The sequence below is a fragment of the Brienomyrus brachyistius genome, chromosome 8 (genome assembly GCF_023856365.1).
Source record: "Brienomyrus brachyistius isolate T26 chromosome 8, BBRACH_0.4, whole genome shotgun sequence".
Taxonomy (NCBI): Eukaryota; Metazoa; Chordata; class Actinopteri; order Osteoglossiformes; family Mormyridae; genus Brienomyrus; species Brienomyrus brachyistius.
The window spans coordinates 26,043,280-26,068,193 of record NC_064540.1 but is presented as its reverse complement, the minus strand read 5'-3'; the positions used below and the strand labels follow the sequence as shown (position 1 = coordinate 26,068,193).

At 42.4% G+C, this 24,914-nt stretch overlaps 1 protein-coding gene across 2 annotated transcripts; it reads right to left on the bottom strand.

Annotated features, from left to right (window-relative positions):
• Positions 1–511: 511 nt before the first annotated feature.
• Positions 512–24,020, bottom strand: rhoca (ras homolog family member Ca). 2 transcript variants are annotated; one of them, XM_049021564.1, is made up of 5 exons: positions 23,844–24,020; positions 6,756–6,911; positions 4,603–4,723; positions 3,178–3,308; positions 512–2,432 (listed from the first exon to the last, which is right to left on the bottom strand). In XM_049021564.1, exons 2-5 carry the CDS (start codon positions 6,909–6,911, stop codon positions 2,259–2,261), a joined length of 582 nt encoding a protein of 193 aa, XP_048877521.1. In that variant the 5' UTR covers positions 23,844–24,020; the 3' UTR covers positions 512–2,258. The 2 variants fall into 2 exon arrangements, with proteins under 2 accessions (XP_048877521.1, XP_048877522.1); XM_049021565.1 differs by having other exon boundaries at positions 23,710–23,849.
• Positions 24,021–24,914: the final 894 nt, after the last annotated feature.

The following is a 24,914-nucleotide window of genomic DNA, read 5'->3' as shown; positions in this document are numbered from 1 at the left end:
GGGGGTTGCTGAGCCTATGGGCACAAGGCAGGGAACAGCCCAGGATGGGGCGACAGCCCATCGCAAGGCACACTCACACACCATTGGGCAATTTGGTTATTCCAGTTAGCCTCCATATGTTTTTTGACTGCGGGAGGGAAAAATCAGAGCGCCGAGAGGAAACCACCTGACAGCAGAGGGCGAACCCTGGCAGAGACTCGAACCCAGAGCTGTGAAGTGAGAGTGCTAACCAGTGCACCACCCTAACAAAAAAAAAACTTGAATTGTCTTATTTAAATATTTTTCAACTTGACTTACTGGTTTAAACAAGCTGCAAATGGTGCATCTAGTGTGGCACCATCAGTCACTCAGTCTATCTGCTCCTCAAAAAGAGGAGGGACTTTTATTGAGGAAAAAGCAAAGTTACACGATGGGTTTCATTTTACCTAAGCACACCATACTGACTGCTGATGAGATTATCGGGTACATGATGTAGGATATATATAAAGGGGAAAAAAGGACAAAGATTAAATACTGTAAAGCATGTTTAATTAAATGTCCAAAATTAATTCCCCACCCACTTTATTATCACCATTAAGTGGTGCCATTTCAAAGTGATTAATACACAGATAAGCGTTTTAGATGGTAATGACAGATTTGGAAATCAGGCGAGAGCGACAGGATTTAGCAGAGGTACTCCCACCTGGGGGGCTGCCTCCAACTCTGCCAGTAAGACGCTGAGGCTGAGTGTACCCAAGTAAACAGGAATGGGGGTGCGGGGGGGGGTCACTGAAAATTACGGGAAATTTCAACTTAAGACGTGACATACCATACCTTTATTTGGCATCTGTGTGAAAACTGGGCGGTCAGGCCTTGTCTGATACATGACTAATACATTTACAGTTGCAAAGGATTAATCTCCCATTGGATCAGACCTATTGGGAAGGAACACACAGTTCTGAAACTCTGGATTGTTATAATTGCCCATGTCCTTCTCTAAACAGAATAGCCCCACACAGTATGGTTTAAATTAAAAGAGAACTGCTAATAATTGTGTTCCTGTCAGCCTTGTACTCATGCAGCTTCGTAATGTTTCCCTCTTGTATTCTAAATGGTCTTTTGAACATCCATCCATCCATTTTCCAAACCGCTTATCCTACTGGGTCACGGGGGGTCCGGAGCCTATCCCGGAAGCAATGAGCACGAGGCAGGGAACAACCCAGGATGGGGGGCCAGCCCATCGCAGGGCACACTCACACACCATTCACTCTCACATGCATTCCTACGGGCAATTGAGCAAGTCCAATTAGCCTCAGCATGTTTTTGGACTGTGGGGGGAAACCGGAGTATCCGGAGGAAACCCCACGACAACATGGGGAGAACATGTAAACTCCACACACATGTGACCCAAGCAGAGACTCGAACCCGGGTCCCAGAGGTGTGAGGCAACAGTGCTAACCACTGCACCACCATGCCGCCCGTCTTTTGAACATATCTGGCAGAAATAAATAAAACAATTGGTAACATCAGCAGCAACTGAAACTGAACGTGCAGCGGGTGTCTTAGAGACAACACTAAGGACATCACATTGTCCACCCGAGTCCGTCGGTGGTGAAACAATCTGAAGCCTTGCCATTCCTTGGCTACAGTACACGGATGTGACCGTGCTCTGAAAATAACCTATTTTCCCCCCTCGTTACCAGCTGTGTTGGCGAGCCGAGGATGCAATCACACCCAGGGTCGACGACAGAAAGGAAGGGGGCGGGGGAGGTTTTTCATTGACACCGAAAATAGGTCAATTCCATGCAGGCACATAATTCACTGGGTCTAAAAGATTTTCACCCTACTACCATTTCTGCTGTGATGTTGAACGTGTTCTTTAAAAGACCGCCGGATCAGTTTGTACATGACCCACCGATGTGTGACACGCAGGGGAGGGGAATCATACGACAGGCATTGGTACAGCCACTTGTCTGTGTACACAGTCATACACAAATTTATTATCCTTCCTGCATTGTACAAATTGGCAGATATTCTGGTGGGAGGGGGGAAGTGTAATCAAGAACAAGAAACCCAGAAAATGAACAACTTCAAAAATATCAATTCCTAACCCATCATGAAGCCCAGTCTTTCACATGTGCGTATGCATTCCCGCACTTTTTTTGGCGTGAAATGTAAGATTCAGTACAACAATGCTTTTTTTGGGAGGGGTAGCTTTTTTTTTTTTGGGGGGGGGGGGGGGGGGTGACAATTGCTGACTGGCGTCCAGCCACCCTGCCTCACAACAACAGGCAGCCACCCCTCTTCTTGCGCTTGCGCACTTGCAGCGCCGCCCTGGTGGCCATCTCGAACACCTCCCGAACCCCATCCTTGGTCTTGGCTGAACATTCCAGGTAGCCGAAGGCACTGATGCGGTTGGCCATGTCCCTTCCCTCCTCCGGTTTAACGGGTTCCTGCAAAGGTCCACACATATTGCATTTACTTAGTAAAAGACAATGATTGTCAGCTAAGGAAGTTCAGACTGACCACCCAGGTCATTGCATGGCGGCCAGCTGGCCATCATCCCTGTGAACCATTTCAATAATATATGTCACTGAACAGTTCTCATTCCGAAAACAGAACAACAAAATGAGAAAGTGTTGTCAGAACTGACTGGCTGACTGATGCAGCTGACAGCTGGATGGCTCCACACCCATAATGAATGCCAGCTGCCCTATTGAGTATGGCCTTTATTTTCTGTTCCTATCAGGCATTAACCCATGATGGAGCTTTACGCTCACTTCTTGCTCCGTTGATCACTTCCCCGTGAACCCGATGGGCTTTTAAACTGGCACTATCCGGCCCCTGAACCTGAATACTGCTGACAGAATTATGGCACCGAGCTGGAGTTATTGGAGCACAATGCTGTATTATAACATCATTTCAAGGGGAGCTCATCTATGCAGGATCTATTCAATTTTATTGCTGAAACGCTCTACTCCAGAGGGGGGGAAAGAAACTGCAGACCTAACCACAGAAAGGTGTTTAACAAAAGTAAGAAACGTAAAGCTGATGTCAAGTACTCTGCTACTAAAAATCGCCAAACCAGTTTTTGGTTGTGTGTCTGAAATTCCTGCTTTTCTATTTCAGCAGCACAGGTAAAGATAGGTGATGCCAATTAGCACCAGCGTTAGCTAACGGATGGAGTCAGAGGGAGACCTGCTTCATCTTGGCCAGCTCCCGTCGCGTGTGGTCGTCGTTACGCAGGTCCTTTTTGTTTCCCACCAGGATGATGGGAACATTGGGGCAGAAGTGCTTCACCTCCGGAGTCCACTTCTCTGGGATGTTTTCTGAGGGGTGCGGATCATAAAATGCAGTTAGCCAAGATCAGCAGTCATCATAACTGTTAAGGAAACAGTGGCAATAATCTTGTTTTACAGCTAATCCCATCAGGTAATATATCTATCCAAAGATTACTGCTTATGGAAACATTTATTTAGCTTTATTTCACTTATTTATTTTACTTGATTTATTCCATCCTTCTATAATTTCATTGACCTGTATGTTAGTTGCATCTTTCTTTGGGTTTAATCTTGTATGTGAAGCACTTTGAGCTGCATTCCATGCAAGAAAAGTGCTACATAAATAAAGATTATTATTTCTACAGATTCCTATCGAAGAAACTCTAGATAGGAGTAGTAGGTAGATAATGGCCATGAACTCGGTGGATTTGTTCACAGTCCAGTATGAACCTTAACCTGGTTAAACATAAAGGGTGATAGTTTGGATAGAACAGCCCTTATTTCATATCTTCAGCCAGCACAATTAAAAAGAGACCCTGTTACCAGATGCAAATCAAATCAGAACATGCACTGTCCAGTGTTAGGTATCCCGGCACCATACAGAAATGACTAAGCACCTCAAACTGTTAGAAAGTTGTTAGTGGTCAAATCTTCATCCTATTAGCTTGATTTTCAGGCAGCTCCAGAGGCTAATTGTGAGTCAGCCCACTCATTCGCTTTGTGGTGGATTTCAGGATCTTGGTGTGGCTTCAGTATTTTTAGCCATCGTCGCACAGAAATGCAGCAGAACCAGAATCAGCGAGACGTGGAGCATGCTGCTCAGTGCCCACGCCTTACATTGGAAGCCAGTATGAGTCATAGCAGCACCTTCCGTGCCCACAAGCAATGCGACTGCTGCCTCTGCTAGATTCCGATAAGACATGAGCATGACTCAAAATTATAGGAACCCCCAGAACTTTCAATAGGACATATCACATTGTCCCAATATTGCCCTCTGCCAGGGAAAACTCCCATTCCCCCCCCCCCCCCCCAAACACCGGCAGAAGCTGCAATAATTTAATATTTTTTGTCACCTCAAAAGGTGAATGTGGTTAATTCAGTCATTAAGACTGATATAACCTTTTACAAGCTTACCATGTGATTATTTTGCCAAATACAATACTGTAGGTAGCAATACTCCATATTATACTGTTTTTGAATTCAGGGAAATGGAAATCCCAGTCAGTCTCCTGAATTAGTGCATTATGTCCTTGTTATAAGTGTAGTTAACCAAGACTAGCAATTGTATTATGATCAATGCCCTTGTTGGCAGTGGAATGTTGGGCATACGTTGGGTACCTACCCAAACTGTCAGGACTGTCGATGGAGAAACACATGAGGATGACATCTGTATCGGGGTAGGAAAGGGGCCGCAGACGGTCATAGTCTTCCTGGCCTGCTGTATCCCACAGTGCCAGCTCCACCTGTTACACATGGAGGTAGATGTTACAGGACCTCCTTGCCTTCCACAATATTACCCAGATCCCAATGAAAAAGCCAAGTCGTCATTTCTGTCCCGCCCAAGTAAAAACAGCACTGGATGAAGAACAAACTAGCACTGCATTTTTTCAACCGGGATTAAAAAATAACAATAAAAATATTAACTGGCAACACAAGCATCTCCTGTCTTTAATATTCTTTACACATGGCAGAGATTGTGGCGACTTTTAATCACATGATACAGCATAACCAATGGGGTTGATTGGCTGCCCTCAAGCACTGGGGGTGTGAAATTTGAAATCTTTGAAGTTCTGGGGCATTTAAATGAACAGTAAACCCAGGGGCCCAAAGAAAATGGGACAGGCAAGAGGGTGACTGTCATCAGGATGACAGGATCTGGGTCACAGCTCTAGTCTTGGACAGTCACAAGCTAGAGCAATTCTCAGCCCCTCTGTTCACTTAAATCCCCTCAAGAGAAAGGAAGGGGCTCATTCAATAAAGCTACCAAGTCATTTAACTAGGTGATCGAGAGTTTAGGCAGAATAGAAAATCAGAAGACTTCGTGGCCAAACAGGATTAGATATCTGCGCTAATGATGGATTACCTCAATACAACCTGCTATTTATGGAAAAAGGTATCATTTCCATACTGCTTTGATAGGCCTGTGATAGACAAGTAGTGAGCAAATATACAGTAAGCAATGGTTAAAAATATAGAACTATGCCTTTAAAAGGACATGCGAAATTGGGAAGAACAGGGCATAACAAGAAACATCAGTTCAATTTGAGCTAAACATAGAAAGAGAACTTCTCAGAGAGAAACAATGAAAAAGAAATGCTCTCGAGGGGTGGATTTAAAAACAGAAACCGAGCTTCCTGATTTTGTCAGTTCATTTTACAGCAGGGGAATTCTGGAAGAGTGGCCTCTTTGGGAGGGGTGAGCTTGAGGGATGCCACAGCAGAGCCTTCTCCCTATAGCTCCCATGGGGACAGAAACAGCACCCCTCGCCTTCCATAAAAGGAGACGAGCTCCATCTTTATCAGCCCGGGCTCTGCAGGGTGCTGGGGTGCTTTCCCAGTCGCCGCAGGAAGCCGAGGAACAGAGCCATTTCCTGTTTCACCAAACCTTGATTGTAACAGCAAACATCCTACCGTCACGCCTACGGTCATATGAGGCTCCCTCCCTAGGGGAGTGTTCAGCCCAAGTTCTGAGGTCATTTTCAACACTGAATAACAACATAATCCTGAAGCTGAAACTGTTTTACATTCACAATTTTCATAATAACTAAGTTGGTAAGCACAAAAATATTTACTGCCTACGAGCTAAACTGGAAAACACATTAAAGGTGACTAATGCACTGTGCATAAGCAGGTCATTATCGGAGTCGTAAAGACATGGACGGTGCACAGTTAAAAATAGGCCGTGTGCACTCCTGACAATCCTGGTTGCTTGTTACAACAAAATTGGATAACTGTGCTGTCTGGGCTCACTCAAGGCAGAAGCACGTATGGCCCAGTCCTTCCGCTTACACCCCCCTGTCTTTTGTCACTTGCATTTGAGTCACCGCAAAAGGTTAGGGCCAATATAAAGGGTTTTTCCTCCACGTTACGGACGGTAACTTCGGTGCCACTCTGGATTTGCCCGAGGAACACTGGACAAACCCCCATGTCCAAAGGTTGCAGTAAAGCTAAAAGAAATTTTAAAGCAACATGCCAGGATATTGTCACTGCAAGGGTGAGTTGTTATCCTGAGGGATTCGTTTATCAAGTAAACAGAAAGCTATCCAATAAAATCCGTTTAAACTTTCAGTTACCAAAAAAACAAACAAACAAAAAAAAAAACACTAAAGCTGAAGCACAAACAATTCTGCCTAAATGACACATTTAAAGATAGTAACGGTGCATAAACAGGAAGTCTTTGACACCCAGAAGCCACTGTGTGTTGAAGGCACGTTATAATCGTACGAATGACATGTCATTTTTCTGCTACCTCCATGTGTTGGGCGGGGGCACCCACCTGCTTGGCGTCCACCTCTATGTCAGCAATGTAGTTCTCGAATACAGTGGGAACATAGACCTCAGGGAACTGGTCTTTACTGAAGACAATGAGTAGGCATGTTTTTCCACAAGCTCCATCTCCCACGATTACAAGCTTCTTCCTGATGGCTGCCATCTATGGACACAAGTGAGAGTTTCAGTCAGTATGGTAGGACAGGGGACTCCACAGAATCATGTAGTCTCCTTAAAATATTGCACTGTACTGTGTTGTACATAAGTATAATGCAGTATGTTACATCATAGATCATCACAGGGAATTACAATATTACCATTTAAATAAATTTAGGCAGTATTTTCCACAACCACTTCAATATTAAACCAGTCACATTCCTCTCGCTTATATGCCCTACATTCAGTTAGTTTGGCTGAGCAACACAAGCCTGTTTCTCCCACTAAACTGAGATGATAATGTAGAAAAGAGTGGGATATTTCAAGAAGCAAACAAACATTTATAAATAACAATAATAACAATAGTAAAATACAAAAAATAAAAAAGAAATCCCTGCAGACATAAAGACATTGTTGGCGTGTCATTTCTCTAGCGCCTTCCCTACTACATCCTCTAAAAGTTCATTTGAAGTCTTAACCTTAAACAAATGCCACCTAAGAAATTAGCCACTGTTGTGATCTACTCCAGTAGTCTTACTCGGTTACGCCCATGAAGTCCCGGACATTTACTCTAAAACAATCATTATGTAATTTAACTTTAAAGTCTCAGGGGATAAGAGTAATTTGCAGTGGGCTACTGTAAAATAGCACAATTTACACGACTGAAAGCAGAAGCAGGCCTCGAAGAATAAAAATATATCTTTCAGAATTGAAAGGAAAAAAAAGACAGGAGGGGGACACGGGGTGAGGAAATGGAAGTAGAGGAAGGTGATCAAGTCATTTTCTAAGCTCCGCCTTTTTCCTTCAGGGAAATGAGCAAACAGCATCCTGGAAACTCAGAGACAGCAATGGATCCCCTGCCCCCCGACCGAGACGTCTGAGGAAAGCTGTACTTCTGGCCCTCAGTTCACTTGGACTGTACAGCTACCATTACTCCGTCTCCTTGTTTGATATTCGCCTATACAGTCTCACATAAGCCTCTGACCCACACTACCCTGATCTGGCCTGTCCACAGGTGAGCCGAGAGAATGACATTTCGGGAATGGAATGGACTTTCCGACTGCCTGTCTTGGCTTATGCGCGCATGCTGTTTAGGACTTGCATTAAGGACAAATATGCCAGAAACATAAACCTATGCTGGCAGCACTGCTAGATCAAGTCTTACTGTGCATAAGGGAGCCTCAGTGGATTGACATAATGGAACCCTATCTGGTTTATCTGTATTTGTATCTATTATCCAACAAGGTCAACAGTATGAACTGTATATCTGTATTTCCTGAATAAAAAAAAGGTAAAATAGTCCTTATGTTTATATAGTTGTTGCAGCCAGACTTCATAAAAATTTAATACATTTTTGTTGTGGAAATTCACTCCAATTTCGAGACACTAATGTCACCTGTCAGTCGATGGACTGCCAGCTAACATACAGGAGGAAAGTCTTATGTATTCAGCAGTAATTATTGTAGAAAGGTGCATCTCGGCCTCAGAGCTCCCCGGTGATGCGTAATTCCAGTCCCGAGCCCTGGGTTCTCAGCTGTTGCACCCGAGAGCAAGGTGCTTTAATAAATTTATCTCCGTAAGCATGCAGATTGATTCAGCTACTTAAAATGCATTGAGGAACATTGCTCTCATGAGTTTCAAACCCATGACCTTCTAATCCACATTCTGAAGGAATATGCCATTGGCGGGAAGTATAGCAGCTCTGTTTCTCATTCAAAACATTCTCCTAAAATTACTCACACACATATAGACACAAAGCGTTCTTAGTAAAATGTCAGCTTTGCTGAATTCTGCTGTTTTCTGGTTGACAAACATGGCTGCCGGACAGAGCAGCCTCTGGCCAGATGGCACCGCGACTGAGCATGCTCGTCACTCGGTGTGTCCTATGCCTGCCCTTCCCACACACCCAGGGCTAGTTCGTCAGCATACCTTTCCCATCTTATTTCCACTTCCAGCCCACGGCACCATCGCTGAACCATGAAGGAATCTGTGTGTTTGCAATCACTTGTCTAGACCTTGTTTTCCATTAAAAATTTTAATCAAGAATTAAATAAAGCAAGGCAACACTCAGAAAGAAGTCTTCCTTTGTGTGATAAAAGAACTAGTTGGTTTGCTTAAAATGTACTGAGCCTGCTCAAAGGAAAGGTTATACAGAGTGCCTACCGCTTTCGATCGTTTCAGCTCACCAAAATGAAAACAGATTTAAAAATAAACATACATCTTTATACTGAGGGTCAGCATGAGCCCTGATACAAAGGGTATGGAGGCATGAAGACCCAATCAGAAAGGCTCATGCTGAAGAAAATGCAATATAATTTAGAATAAAATTTAGTGTTGGCTGCATATATAGAAAATGTTGGTTCCGATTCCCATGAGGATCTCACCCTTTGAAAAACTGAATGTTTGCTTTGGCAAAAGACTAGATTCCCAGACCTTAAAGGCCACTGGTTTTTCTTTTCCCTTAAAGGGCTGCTGAAGATGTAGACATTTTCTGGAAAGTTCATAGCGGCTAATGGCAACCTGTGTGACGTGATCTGTAAGATCTGTTTTTTGTTTGGTTGTTACTTTATAGAAACATCTAATCTGGACTCAGAGTTTACACATGTTTCAGACAGAAAAGGTTCTGCTGAAATTTCTGTGACATAACTGGCCCTTCGTATGTTTAAACTCCCTCTGTGATAACACTGAAATGGGAGGGAGAGGACAACTGATTACAGTTAACTCAGTATCAAAAAGTAGCCGGGAATATTCCAAAAAGGACACATTCGTAATGGCCAATCAGGAAAAGCCATCGATATTTTCAGATCAAATACTTCATACACGGAAAAAGGAAGATCTGCCTCAAACGAAACAGTTCAGGCAAAAGCAAACGAAGCACGTTTACAAGCACCGCACAGTACTCCTCTTTGTGCAAAACAGGTGTGGGATACCCCAATGATTAAGATCATACATTACAACATATCTGACATTCTTTTCATAGCAAGCACGCCGTATAGAGATCTGAGAGAGAGTGAATGCCTTCTGTAATAGCGATAACTGATGAATGTGTCATGACAATAACTTTCAGAGGGGTTCATGTTAAGTGGTTGCCATGGAAATGCCTCAGTCCCCGCCTTCGCTGGTGCTTGTGGGGGATAAAATGCTGAAGGTGGGGGCGGGGGGGAATCTATGCTCCTTCCTGCAAGTTTAACAAAAGAGAGAGAGAGAGAGAGAGGGAGGGGGAGTGAGCGAGAGAGAGAGAAACTCTGTTTATGGGATTGTCACCTATTGTCTTTGCTACCAACTCACCATAGATCTGAAGGCAACAATACAGCAGAGGTAACCCACGCCACCCCCATGGTGGGGACATGAATGAGCCCCATAGTGGGGACATGAATGAGGACTTTTTGTAAGGTCCTGCAACATACAGCAGGTGTCAGACATACAAGGATGCATCATTTTAAGGACAAAACCGGAGTCCCTTTGAGCATCTGAAACGCAAATATTATCACTGCAGTATAATGCTTAAAATGAATGAATCAAATGTTTTCTACAGCAAACAAAGTAGGGACCATGATGTAAATTCATATTAAAACAGACTACTTAATATCTATTGCAAAGTTTAAGAAAATGCAAATGCAGACACATATTGTAGCTGAAATGTGCAGTAATTTTTGTTGATACATGCATTTTATTGTAAAATTTCTGATAGACAAGGGCATTAACTATATATGCATCTGTGCATGTATTCCTTGATACAAGTAAACAAACACACAGATACATATTTCACTCGGACTGAATTGCTGTTCAAATGTAAGCCACCACCAGCATACAGATTTAACGCACAACAACACAAAACCAATCTCTCTCCCAGACCTGAGGGGTCAGCCCTGTGGCAGTCTGAGGCCAGAAGATCCGAGAACAGAGAATCGTCTCTCACTTAACAGTGTGTCAGTGATGGAGTCGGTGATGCAGGCAGCGCACAGTGTGGCCCTAGCAATCTGCTCACCTTTACAACAAGCATCCATCGTTACTTTCTCTGCTAATGCTGGGCTTTCAGGTCAAATAAATGAAAACGCAATCCACTGGAAGCACTAAGAGAGCGCAGTGTTCCAAACTGACCCGTTTTCCATTTCAACTCCCCATTCTGAGCTTTTTTTAAATGAAAAGGTGCATTCTACTCCGCCCATGAGGAGATGCAATGACCCATAAAGATCGCGCTGCTCCTCGCTGCTGCGATGCACCCTACAGATCTATGAGCTCTCAACAGTCACTGTCCACATTGAATTACCAGTGCAGCATGTCATGCGGTAATTAAGGCCCTCCCGAAAGGCATTTCTCCCTAACTGGTACCTCTGTGGTGTGCTCTGGACAGTACTGAACCCAACACGGCTACGACATGAGCCTCCACAAAGTCAGGAGAATGCTGGACTGCACCAGGGTCTCTCTCACACCCTAGCACTGGCCTGTAGACTAGACAATGGCAGCATGAACAGTAGCATAAACCAGAACCTCACTGTGAAAAGACAAGTCATTTTAAGTGGCCATAGGTGAGTCTGCTAGACTGTCACTTCAACAATCATTCCCTTTGTCCTTGCCAAGCGGAATCTTTTAAATCTTTTCTAAGTTAGAACTTTTTCATTACCTCCATCCATCCATCCATTTTCCAAACCGCTTATCCTATTGGGTCGCGGGGGGTCCGGAGCCTATCCCGGAAGCAATGGGCACGAGGCCTTTTTCATTACCTATGTTTGTTTAATCTTGAGAGTATGGATTGTTGTTTATTTTTATGCGTCAAAATAAACTCATCTGCCAATATAGCAGCCTCTGCAGCAGCTTTTACCTTCTGTTCATTTATACATGTAGCTGTGTTATGAGGGGGGGGAGGAGTTGAAAGGAGGCAGCATCCAATTTCCTTAACAAGTTGTCCCTGTTCCTATCAAGGGTTTGATTAAAAACAATCAAAATCTTCCATTAGTCATCAGTTAAGCTTGCCCCGCCACGACCCGTAGTCCAGGCTATGATGGTGTTGTGGGGGGCAAGCTTACCATGGTGACCCGAGTGATGCTGAACAAACTCTGATAAGAAGCCGTCACCAGGACGGGATATTATCACAAATGAAAATACAGAAAAAAAACAGCTGCCTCAAAGAGATAACAGTCGCTGGTGTTTGTCTACCCTTAAATTCAACTTAAAACGAGACCTGCAGCAGGATTCGGTACCATAAATAAACATAAAACAGGATTATGGAGCAGAGAGGTATAAACCAAGCTGCAGTAGTGCTGAAATTATGGTTCAGGGGTGGGGCTATCGAGAGCATCATTTGTCCTCCACACTTGCATTTGTGTCTTTGATGTCTTATAGCTAGAAACCAGATTAATGGAGAATTAGACGTCGTTAGGCAGAGAAAGGGAGAGAGGCGAGAAAAAGATGCCTTTTCCATTAATTAGAGTAACATAAGCAGTAAAATTCCCATGAATTCTTGTACTTGAACCTTCTATGTGTTCTGCTCCACTTATAAAGTGGTATCGATTGCCTTTCTTACACTGACAGATGTGTGATTGTGTAGTTAAATCATGTGTGTAATGACAGGTGGAATAAAGCAAGGAACAATGGGGCTGAATTAGCAAAAACCGAGATGGAGAATTTCGAAAGGTTCAGAAAATGTTCACTTGGCACGTTGTCAGTTTCAAAAGGAAATGTCACAGAGAGCTTTTAAATGTACTCCTTGCAAGTTCTGCAAGATATTTCCCACTTATAACATTTGCAGAGCATTTCTCTCATTGGCATTTGATCACCTGCAGATTTTACAATGGCAGGATCACAGCATCTGATTAAGGCACTTACTTTTGTTAATAAACTTTAAAAGTACGTTCATTTAAACAAGGAATTGAACAAAGACAGAGAGGCTTTAAAGCAATTAATACTGCATAATTATTTCCCTTCCTGGATTCCTGATACTGTGACCCTATAAGAAACTGAATATTAACTAAACATTGTAGCAAATTAGATGCCCTAAAGTATAATAATCATTATCTTCGGCTCAAATGTTGCAGCACATTTAAATGCGACTTAGGAGTGAAATATCTCCCTGTTGAACCTTTAATCTGGCCCGCATGAATTCCTAAGCATCTATGGGGGGTTCCTAATTGTTCTGCTGGGGGGGTGGGGGGGGTGGGTGTAGGTCTAGCTGAAAGTAATGCAGCAAAGACCATACCCCTCCTGTGTAAGATTACTGTGACCGTATCCAGTTATGTCACACACAGAAACTCCCTGCTGGGCTTCCGAAGCACAGGCAGATTGACGAGAAGCTTTGCCTGGATGTTTCCCCCATCAAACACTCCCTATCGCTGCCCCTATCAGCCGCAATAATCCACAGCGTGCGGCTCCGATGTTTCCTGTTATCCAGACTGTGGTTATGCAACTGGTGTGGGGCGTGCTGTGGGTGGCGGGGGAAAAGGAAAAGGATGGGGCAACTTGTCTAACCACATTATATAAGCCGCACAATGTGTAGCTGGTGCAGACCGCAGGAAGTGAGGTTTATTCAGCAGCAGAACTGGGCTTCATAAGAAATACTAAAAATAACACATTTAGGATTCACTGCAAGTTTGCAAAATAAGAAAAAATTGTGATAGAGTGAGTTAAACACGCTCTCGCCTGCAGCATGCTGTCTGAAGATCTTGTGGGCATTGGGTACATACTCGGCTTAAGTCCTGGCAGAGGCCTCATGTGCTGAGGAGTTTCATGTTAGCTGTGCATATTCGCATAGCCATGCATCATCAGCAAAGGAGCCTCGCTGCTCTGTGTAACCCAGTGTGCAAGAAGGGTGCAGGAAACACAGTGAGCCTAGTCTGGCCTCTGGGATGTGCTTTTAAGGTTCAACAGCGCATTCTTTCATGAGGTACCCTCGATCACATCAGTGACATCATTTTAACCTCAACAACTATTACTTCACGGCATCTCATGAGGATTTGCAACAGGATATTTGGGTCATATGTAAGCTAAAGGTTCAGACTACAAGCTTATATTCCTACTGCAACCACATGTATCAAATTACCTGTCCTGGGAAACAGTCAAATTTAGTAAAGCCATCTTTCTTAGAGTCATTGTCATAGTGCAATTGGTCTACAAGTTATTAGATGGTTTGCTTCTTGTAACATACACGATGCATGTCCATAGAAAAAAGATACTGTCCACAAATCTCTCCTAAGGTCTCCATTTAAAGAAGGGGCTCTTCAAGAAGTGATTGATAAGGCAACAAAGAGTGAGAAGACTTCATGATTAGACTTAACATTCTGATCACATTATAGAAAAAGAAAACCTTATCAACATTATCTGACCCCAGTACATTCTCAAACCTAAAAAAGAATGAGGAGAGCAGTCAGGAACAAGTAAAGTCTTAAGGTCAAAGTGTAATTCTGGTGACACAACACAACAAAGGTACTTTGCTGTTTGGGAGACATAGAAGTGAGATGCTTTTGTTTGAATCTGTGCCGCACGTGACCCTCTAGGTGCGTTCTCCGCACTGATACCAGCTATAGACAGGGAGGCCATTAAATATTGCATCGTTAAATCTCAGTAATGTTGCCACGTCAGACGCAGGCAGTAAATTAAACCAAGTGTTGCTTAGAGTGATAACACAAGTGGGATGTTGATTCCTAGGACATCATTAACAGATTTCGAATGACGGGGATTACTTACAATGATGCCAAGCTGCCGTTTGGGAGCCTACAGTCTAAGGAAGAAGGCTTTACTAATGCTGTCCTTGAAATGTGAGGAAATGGGAGCATAAATTTGAAGTGGTGATTGCAGAAGATAGAGTACTCATACTGCATGTCAGAATTAAACACCTAGGGAATTAGTAACATTTATGCGACCACTGTTGCTGAAAAGGCAGGCTTTTGTATGCAGTTTATTTTGCATTCGTTTATATTTGACCCCTTTGTCCAGAATAACCACTCTTATTCACTAAGGCCCAGATGTTTTTACGAGATTAAAAGGAGCATACAATTTACCCATTTATTAAACTGATATTTGATGCAAATGGCTACTTTTTCTTAATGATAACAATAGCAAGGTGCTTCATTGGTCCATTGCCCTCAGCCTTTTGGTTGCAAGTCTGTTTTCTTAACCTGCAACATACATCTTCCTTTACAGTCATCATTCACAGAGCCTGGTCATTGGATCTTGTCTGGTCATTGTAATCAACAGACAACCTGGGGCTGCCAATAGTCAAGAAAGAAAAAAGAAACTTCATGGCGATGCCCCCAGAGATAGCAACCTGATAAGCGTGGGCAGCGCTGCCTCGTCTCACTCTCACTCCCTCGGCCTGGCCATGGGCAGACTCCTCTGCCTGCACAGTTTCTTACGAAGGTGCTCCCACAGCCCACAGTATCCAGGCCCAAATCCTCCCCCAAGATGCGTGAAACCCATTAGGACAGACCTCACACCAAGGCAGCAACATGGGGGTCTTGACTACGAGCTGGAAGATTCGGACTGATTTACTGCTAAATGGTCCGTTCCATAGCTTAGAATGGGGGACGTCACAGTCATGGCAATGACTGATGTACCGACAAAGACCGTTAAAGCATAACAAGCCAAGGACAAGCTCCAAGAACATAGGAGCTTCCTATATATCTGTCATGCTGGAATGCCACCTCCCCCCCCAAAAAAGACACAGCCAGAGAACCAAAAATAGCATGTACCCATGGAGCTGCCTCCTCTTGCTCCCATTTCCTGTGCTACATTCTGGGGAAGGACCATGACTAGACCAGTAACAGTGTCCTTTCCAGTCAGGAAACGGCATGTTACACATCAGGTTAAAGCGACCCTACAATAAGCATGAATAAATAAATTAGCTGGATTGTCATATTAACATATCGAGACAGGTAGCTGTACAATCAGCTGAAATAAATGTATTATAGTGTGTGCCACAAAAATCACTAAAACTTTGTTATTTAGCTTGTCCTTCATTGAGACATCAGCCCAAAATTTGATATTATAGAGCCAGCCCCCTGCTGAATATTACCCTAGCCTTGATTAATATTTATTGTATATAACCAAAACCATATTCTTCTGCCAGATCTTCACCCCAGCAGTGCAGTTCAGTCTAAGTCTGCATCAGCCTCCATTGTCTGCAGAGCTTTCCTGGGTACATTATACCCTGGATGTCATAAAGGCAGGTACAAAGACATCCAAGTCAAAGCATGACCTAATTCACGCACTCCCAGCGAGGAATAAAAACGGCAGCTAGTACATACAACCCGGGGTTCACGTTAACCTCACTGTCACAAGCCAGATGTCGACACTATTTTCTCCAGGTATTTTTTAATGAGGGATTCTTTACATTAATGTTATTCAAAATTTGCAATTAATGTGCCCCAGCTCAGTAAAACAATCCTAGCTGCACGCTTAAATTATAATGTTGTTTGCTCTAATTTTCTGCTCTAATCAGGTAACCAGAGAAAACAGCAAACTACAAAGGCTTTGGATTTAAACAAAAAACATAAAATTCAGAATGATTTACAAATTATTACAGCAGTTTCAGAATTCCCAGCTGCAAGTAACCTCAGGTAACCACTAATAAATCTATACAATCACATGAACAAGGATTAAGCTACCTACTGATCCAATTTTCTTCAAGTACAGTGGTTCAAGATGTGCACTAGAGATCAGTTCCAAGGAGGAAAATGCTAAAGTAAATCAAAGTATTGAGATGTCTATTTTTCCCCAGGATTTTCACTGGAAGACTGTTTATTGCTCAGTAGAGACAAAGTCATGAACAGGGGTCCCCGTGTAATCATTTGAAAAGCATCTGTGAAATTAGCTTTCAGTGCAATACATTCCATCACCTACCACCTTTTGACAACGGTTATGCTAAAAATGCAAAAATGACCATGATGAGGCACGGTTAAACAAGGGTATACATGTGTGCGCTTATATTTTGGTCGTTATTCCTTGCAGGCAAACATTATTGAGTACTTTTCATTTTTGTTTTTGGAATATTAAAAGTAGCTTGCATTTCAGTTAAGTATGTTATTCACACATACAAAGACTTGCTGATTTGAACCATTACAATGATGTTGTACAGCTAATTGAACAGCATTATTTTTGAGCTGAAATGCACTAATCTCTATACTGATGCAGCTTTAGCTGTATTGATTTTAAGCTACACCCAAAATTTTTTACAGCAAAACCATAACGGAAAACCCCTCAGTGTATTGATTTAGTGAAATAGGCTATATGGATCATGGACAGAGATCATCAAGCTGTCTGTATCCATGGCAGAATGTTTTGATTGAGAAAAAAAATGCAGGCTATGTTTTTTTAAATACCATACCCATGGTAAAAACGGTTTGATCAAAATGTCCATTTGAATTCATCACGTGACCTCTGATCATAGACAGCATTGCTTCTGAAAATCAACTAAAAAAATATTAACTTAATAATACACTTCCAACACACATAGACTATTACTAGAGATCTGATATTCGGATCGGTATCAGCGCCGATCCAGACCTTTTTTTAAAGGATATCAGCCATACGTGACCAATCCATGTCCGATACTTCCTTATTTAGACTTTGTCAGCCGCTAAAAATATAGAGTTAACACAAAATAGGAGCTATTTGTACGGTCAATCGCATGACAGCTCTTTCCCATTTCAGATGTGCTTTGTGCAGCATTCAAGCCGAACGCTGACGCTGCCACTCAGTGTGAGTGAACGCGGTGACTTCCGCCTGTTGTGGCATCATGTGCATACCCTTTGCAGTACGAGGATCAGATAAATCAGATAAGAAAATCAGACAAGAGCGTGACGATCTGGAAGTATTTTAGAGTTTTACCAGCAAATAGTAGTACAGTGTTTTTGAGATTGTAGGTCAGAGTTGTGAGAGGTGTCAAGTTCTCTGGAAAATCCCACTAATCAAAGCTCACGCAATTGTGCGACACAAAAAAAGCAACGGATGATTTGGGAGTCGCTAGCTTGGGTTGTTTTGCACACTCGCTACAGCTTGTGATACATGAGGGACTGCTGTCCCAACGAAGTGTAAGTGACACTGTTGCCATTGTAGGGCATTTTCAGCATTTGCCACTTGCGTATCCTCCCTTGGAAGATACTGAAAATCAAAAACGCTTAAAACAAGATGTACAAATGAGGTGGGACAATACATTATATGCATTACCTGTAGCTTAATTAAAGATTTTTGGCATACATATTTTTTCATCTGTATTGACTAGTTTAAAATATGAATGATATATATAAATATATATAAATATATATAGAGGTCTGGAGCCTATCCCGGAAGCAATGGGCACAAGGCAGGGAACAAACCAGGATGGGGGGCCAGCCCATCGCAGGGCACACTCACACACCATTCACTTACACACCTAAGGGCAATTTAGTAACTCCAATTAGCCTCAGCATGTTTTTGGACTGTGGGGGGAAACCGGAGTACCTGGAGGAAACCCCACCACGACATGGGGAGAACATGCAAACTCCACACACGTAACCCAGGCGGAGACTCGAACCTGGGTCCCAGAGGCGCAAGGCAACAGTGCTAACCACTGCTCCATGTCGCCCTGATTACCAATATATTTTTGTCAAACACCACCAATACCTATGACCAGCTCTGACCCACCTGCCAAACAGGGTGGGGGGTGTTTCTGGTGGGTGGCGAGCTTGCCTACAGATTAACAGAATGACGTTACCTCATTTTTTTTATCATTCTGCGGAAAACAGAAGATCGATCTATGGGCCAGATTTAATAATGGATTAAAAACATGTTGCAGGCCCTATAAAACTGGTACTTTGGGCCCTCGTCTAAGTGGTGACTGACAAAACCAAATCCCTTGTTCATCAGTAAAGAAAATGGCTGATTGTCCAAAATAACAATCACCACTATTTCTATAGCTATGGTGCTGCTAACTTTCAAAACTGATAAAGTTTAATGATCTGCCAGCAATACCGACCAAGATTTACACATTGGACTGATATCTTGATTTTTAACGATTATTGGCCAATGCTGACATGTCAATCCATATAATGTGCATCTAAGCCATATTTCTTAGCTGCAGTCTTCAGTCAACCACACATTACACTGAAAAGTCTAAACGTAAAGTTGTGGATTATTTTATTCCCGAAAGATTAGTGCAAGAAGAAATTCTAGAGGAGAAAAAAAAAACATGTAAACCACCACTTGACATATTTTATATTAGCTGTTTAAATAAGGCATCAAAGTGCTTATCAACTCTGCTTAATCAAGGAGGACACATTAATTCGTTATAGAATTTTCAGGCAACCGTAAGAACTGGCAAAGGAAAAAATGTGAAGTTGAAGCCCTGATGACTCAATTACAGATGCACTTCATCATTTCACTGATAAATTCATAATCAGATCCTGGACTTCATCTTTTTACATGATATGTGCTGCCATCAGTTCCACAGAATTTAACTACTGTTTCCCAAGTATAGCATCAAATCCAAATACTCCTTCAGCTGGAGCTCAGGATGTAAATCATTCAACTATTTTCCTCCCCAAATTTGACAAATAACTTCAGATGATTGATGATACGAGAGCTTCATCTCTGCAGTAGTAGAAGGTTTATATTTCTCTACCAATGTAATGAAACCTAATGAAAACTAAAACATTCACAAAGAACCCCTACAGAAGATGTACATGGAGCCTAAGGAGAACATGAGAATCATCAATTGAATACATGTATATTGAAAAAAAAGAAAAAAAACTGTTTAAGGATGTAAAAACAAGAATTAAGAATTATTGCACTACAGGAGACAACAGATCCAGTACTTTGACACAAACGTTACAGCCAGGTACTATAGATTAACATTGAACTCAACAGATTTCTATGACATGGACTTATCAAGGTTAGATTCTAAGCAGGCAATGCTGTTGTCTCTTAGAGCCGTGAAAGCTTCATGGGCAGAAATTCTTAATTGGGATGTAAAAGTCCCATTATGGGGCAGCATGGTGGTGCAGTGGTTAGCGTATTTCTAGCGTTGTATTTCTCAGCTGTAATTCAGTTTGTTGATATCCATCTTTAAAATTACTATATGTAAACTTGCCAGTTGTTTGTTTCGTCACTGATAAAACTTATGCTAATCCAATAAAATAGTCCCTTTATGTTTTTTTATTTATTGATTGGGGTGGAGGGTAAGATAATTGTATTTTCTTTAGTGCTGACTTAATCAAAATTTAATTAAGGTGCTGATATTCTCGTAGTTTGCATGTTCTCCCCATGTCGTCGTGGGGTTTCCTCCGGGTACTCCGGTTTCCCCCCACAGTCCAAAAACATGCTAAGGCTAATTGGAGTTGCTAAATTGCCCATAGGTGTGCATGTGTGAGTGACTGGTGTGTGAGTGTGCCCTGCGATGGGCTGGCCCCCCATCCTGGGTTGTTCCCTGCCTCGTGCCCATTGATTCCGGGATAGGCTCCGGACCCCCCGCAACCCAATAGGATAAGCGGTTTGGAAAATGGATGGATGGATGGAAGTCCCATTAAGAAGAACCTAAAATAAATGTGTTTTCAACAAAACCATAGTGGGTGGAGGTCCTGTTGTCTGCATATATTCCATGTTAAGAATTTGTCTACAAGACATTTCCATAAAGTATTATGTAGTTTTACAGTATTCTTGAGCCTTGAATCTCTGACACAGAACATAGCCCAAATAATACTTTTCAATGGGAAAGTAAATCAAGTATGAACAGCAGTGAAAATTTTGATAAATCAAGAAATAAAACAGCATTGTTTGCACAAGCGAGGCTGACTTTAATGAATTCCCGCTTTAGAATACATGAGGCTTAATAACGTACAGAGTTAAGATTACTGGGGGACTTAGAGATAGGCCTCTAAACCTGTAGCCACACATGCAAATATTAAAACAAATCACATTTTATACAGAAGGCAATGGATGTTTGTTCCAGCTCTCTTTCTCGACCCATCTTTCACTTTAAAGAAAATCTTAACAAGGCCAAGAAGAATTCATTCTATTCCCACTATGTGTACAAATAAAAGCACCTTCAAACGTGTAGAAGCGAAATCAAGCCTTCACATGCACAAGCCTGGGCGTGCAAACAGAAGCAGCTAAAACTCTGTGCACTGGGGACAGAGACGGCATGCAACAAGACCTCGCTACATACAAAAGCTACAAGAGGCATCAGGAAGCCCAGTTTGCTGCCCTACAGGCAAGCAACAGTACAATGGATTCATAATGTTTTTCATCTGCGGTGTTAAGGAAGGCAGCCAAACCCTTGAGACTGCCAAACAGAGATGGGCAAAAAAACAAAAACAAAAGAAAACAAAAAAAACATTACATACAATCAGTTGTGTTTCCCTGTCACTAAATAATCGCTTTGCAATAACCTTAGTACTTACTGGATGAGACCACACAGGGAAAACATGTATAAGCATAACTTATTCAAATATTTCTGTTCTCGGCCAAATGCCGAGTTTTGTTTGCATTCTTCTACCACGTTCGTGACTTCCTCAACATGCCAGCTGGAGCAGCATCGCCATTATCTTCACCAGTAAAAGCAACATTACTGAAGATGGAATGGCTACGTGGCTCAGTTGTTTCTGAGGAATCCACTGGTACAGATTTGGGCTGCGTGATACGTCTTAACACACAACACAAGCAACCGCTACAAGTACAACATGTGATGCTTGTACGCTACAAATTTTATTTGGCCAAGTACGAGTGCAGCTGAAGTTCATAAAAAATGCAATAGACTAGACAGGATAATAAAAGCCAACATGTATAACACGAGCCCAGTTTCACCCTAGCCTGATGTGTTTATAGAAGGGAAAGAAAAACATTCTCAATACTTGTCTGCAGAAGCAGGGAGCCAGGAATCACTTTTCTTAGATCGGTTATATCAAAGTAAGTACTGAGATAATCAGGAACACTCATGCTCATCACAGAAATGTACCGCAAAACGCAAAGATGAAATAAGGCTATTAGCCATCTTTTTCCTTTCTACAAATCAGTTCACTATAAATATTGTTAAATATTTACCAAGCACACACTGCATAATTTGTATTTCCCAAATGTTCAAGACAAGCTTTGGGCAAAACGGGGAAGGAGAAATATGCAACATTTTAAGACTACAAAATGCACGAGGTAAAAGAGCTTTTACTGCTATTGCCGTGAAAATATGGACATTAGTATATTTTCAAATTCTTCTATTTTTCGAAAAACTGCAAGAACATTTATTTCCTAGGTGAGCTCATAGTTTAAGTCAGTTTTTAAATGGTACAGAGCAGAAGCTTGTAGGTTACTGTAGAGACTAAGTTATCCTGGTCATCATCTGCATAAGTACGCTGTATGTCTGCGTGTGTTTTGTTGTCTTGGTATAGTGAGGCAGGAATGCACAGTTCTTCAAGAAACTACAGCAGGTGGTAGAGTTTTATACAATACTAAAAAAGCAAAGTCTATTCGAATTATAGTTCAATAATAACCCATCATGAACTTTCTTTTTAAAGGTGAAAATTTAACAAACAGAACCCACAGGCATGTAGCTGCTGGTCACTTAAAAGGCTTGAGCAATATTTGACACTAGATTGGGCTTCGGTAAAATATTTAACTTTGTATACAATCTCTTGTGAAAGAGCTCACGTCAACAAAGAACTCCAGACGATTTGTCCATGTGCAAATTCCCTCGAACTGATTATTTTAAAGGCTTAGATTAAAATTGTATTAAGGTTGTTAGCATTTTTAAGCAACAGCGTTCTACTTGAACTTTCTGCGCCTCGCTGATTACCAGGTTAGTGCACCCCATTGACATCGGATTAATCACGTTAGGTTTCATCGAACGAAATCACGCTTCATTTAAACAGTTTTAAACCGTACAAGGCTACTGATCCACGGAAATGAAGTCGAGAAATGGGTGTGGTGATTCAGACCAAAAAATTTCTTACGGCCTCGGTCACCCCTCTGTCCTGTTTTTCTTTTTTTTTTGGAAACAGCAAAACTTCCCACGCCCACAGAAGATGGCATTCAAAGATTATTATAGTTGAGGGGGACACTTCAGCCCTGGACACTAAGCATAGCAGTCCACCTATCATATTTCCAGTCAAACAGGTTTCTGCCCTCTTCCTCAAGTCCTGCGTACGAAGACTAACTTTGACAGCATGCTGCTTTTTTTACGGGTTATATTATGCCAGTAAGAGATTACTTTGTTACCCCGTGAGACTTCGTTAACTGCCCGTCTTAGGCGGTTATCACCGTCTTCATCGAAACGCAGTACATAACCGCAGCACGTTTTAACCGCGAACCCCTGCCTCGGCTCACGCCGAGACTGGGACACAACCACCTCCCCCTTGAAAGAGAAAGGCATTTGTGTTTTTTGCGTTTACTGGAATGGCAAAGTAGGCGCATTTCACAACACCTTAACCGGTGTGCTACTTTCGATTAGGTGTACTGTACGCGGACGGTGTGATTCTCAGGCTATCGAGCACGGATATGACAGCCAGTGTCAACTGGCATTAACGCGAAGGGAATTACGGCTTTAACTTACTGTAAGACTGCACGGCCACAAAACGCGTAGACAGAGCCAACAGTGCCATTTTAAAGTATTTTACAGTAGTGTTTTAGTCTTTGGACAGTCATAGACTTTGCCTGAGTCTTCGCACTACACCTCGTATCTTACCTCCTCACCGCGTATTATTAAACAAACCTTCGAAACAGGTGTGAAAACACACGAAAGCTAAATAGTAAGTAGACATATAACAAACTATACCATTAGATTAAACAACTGTTAGGGAATGGAACAGACCGTATCATGCCAAGTTGTTGATTGCAAAACTACCTACCTTACAAGAGCCGCGGCAACACCTACTTTTTTTCCGTTGAGCAAAGTACAATTTTAAAAGATTTTTTTAAAGAGTCAAACCTGATTCCCCACCCTAGCCTGCACGCGCAAAGGAGCGGGCGCAGGTCCCCTTACCTTTCCGAGACTGTCGCGCGTGTTATCCTACTCCGTCTTCCCCCCCGTTTTCCCGGATTTCTTTTTCCTTTCCCCCCGTTTCTTGTCACCCTCACTGCAGTGTGTTAAAGTAAACGTATCACTAAGGAGCGAGGCTGACAGGGAGAGAGAGAGAGAGCCCTCCCACGGATGTGGAGAAAGGCGGCTTGAGATGTTTGCCTGCATTCTCTATTGGCTCGGGAGGAGGCGCAGCCGTTGGAATAATTTGGATCTCCTCCCTTTGCCATGGTGAAAAAGTAATGACATCATTGAAGATGGGGGGGTATGTGGGAGAGCGCAGAACCGGGAGGTGGCGGTAGGGTGTGGGTGGTGGATGTTTTACGTCGGTGATTTCAAGCCGCATTGACTCGCTCTTTCGCTTGTAAGTTGTTTTTGCTCGGTATGGACAGAAGTTACCCTGGATGGCGGAGACGTCGTTTAAGATGCATACTATAGCAGCTTTGCCTTTATTTACCGGTACACGCGTTCATTTGTATGGAGTCGTACCCACGGTGGGAATGTACAGTACTCACGTCTTACAGTTAGGATACTTGTTACAGTTCTTGTTATGTAATCCGAGAAAAAAAACATGAGTTGTTAAAAGCCTGATCGCAGGGGAAGGGATACCGCGTTCGCAACAATATCCCTGACGTTTAAAATAAATTTCCTTCACTGCTCCGGCTGGGGCGTTGTATTTATGCAGGTTTTTATTTCGCCTAGGTACTTCATTTGTCGTATGACCTGATCATTTTCCGTAGTTGAACTGCTTCACCTTCTGTTGCAGAATTGCAAGAGGTTAAGTTAACGAATTAAGTTCACATTGGTTCACAAGTTTCAACATTTAAATCTTATTTTGACCCAGCTCTTTAGTTCATATATGCAGATTTACTTGATTTACCGAAACCTGTAAAATTCTTAAATCTGGGGGGGAAGTTTAATACAAGGGATAGGGCTGAATCTATTTAACCGGGTACGTAAGTTAACTTCGGTAACAGGCGCTGTATTCATATTTCGCACCACTATACGTTTCCCTCTCCATAATTCCATCAAAAG

Excerpts from the sequence above, each read along its gene's own strand:
- rhoca (XM_049021564.1), bottom strand. The coding sequence starts at position 6,911 with ATGGCAGCCATCAGGAAGAAGCTTGTAATCGTGGGAGATGGAGCTTGT. Across the intron at positions 4,724-6,755 it reads TAGAGGTGGACGCCAAGCAG|GTGGAGCTGGCACTGTGGGA; the intron begins GTGGGTGCCCCC and ends CATGTGTAACAG. Across the intron at positions 2,433-3,177 it reads AGCTGGCCAAGATGAAGCAG|GAACCCGTTAAACCGGAGGA; the intron begins GTCTCCCTCTGA and ends GGACCTTTGCAG.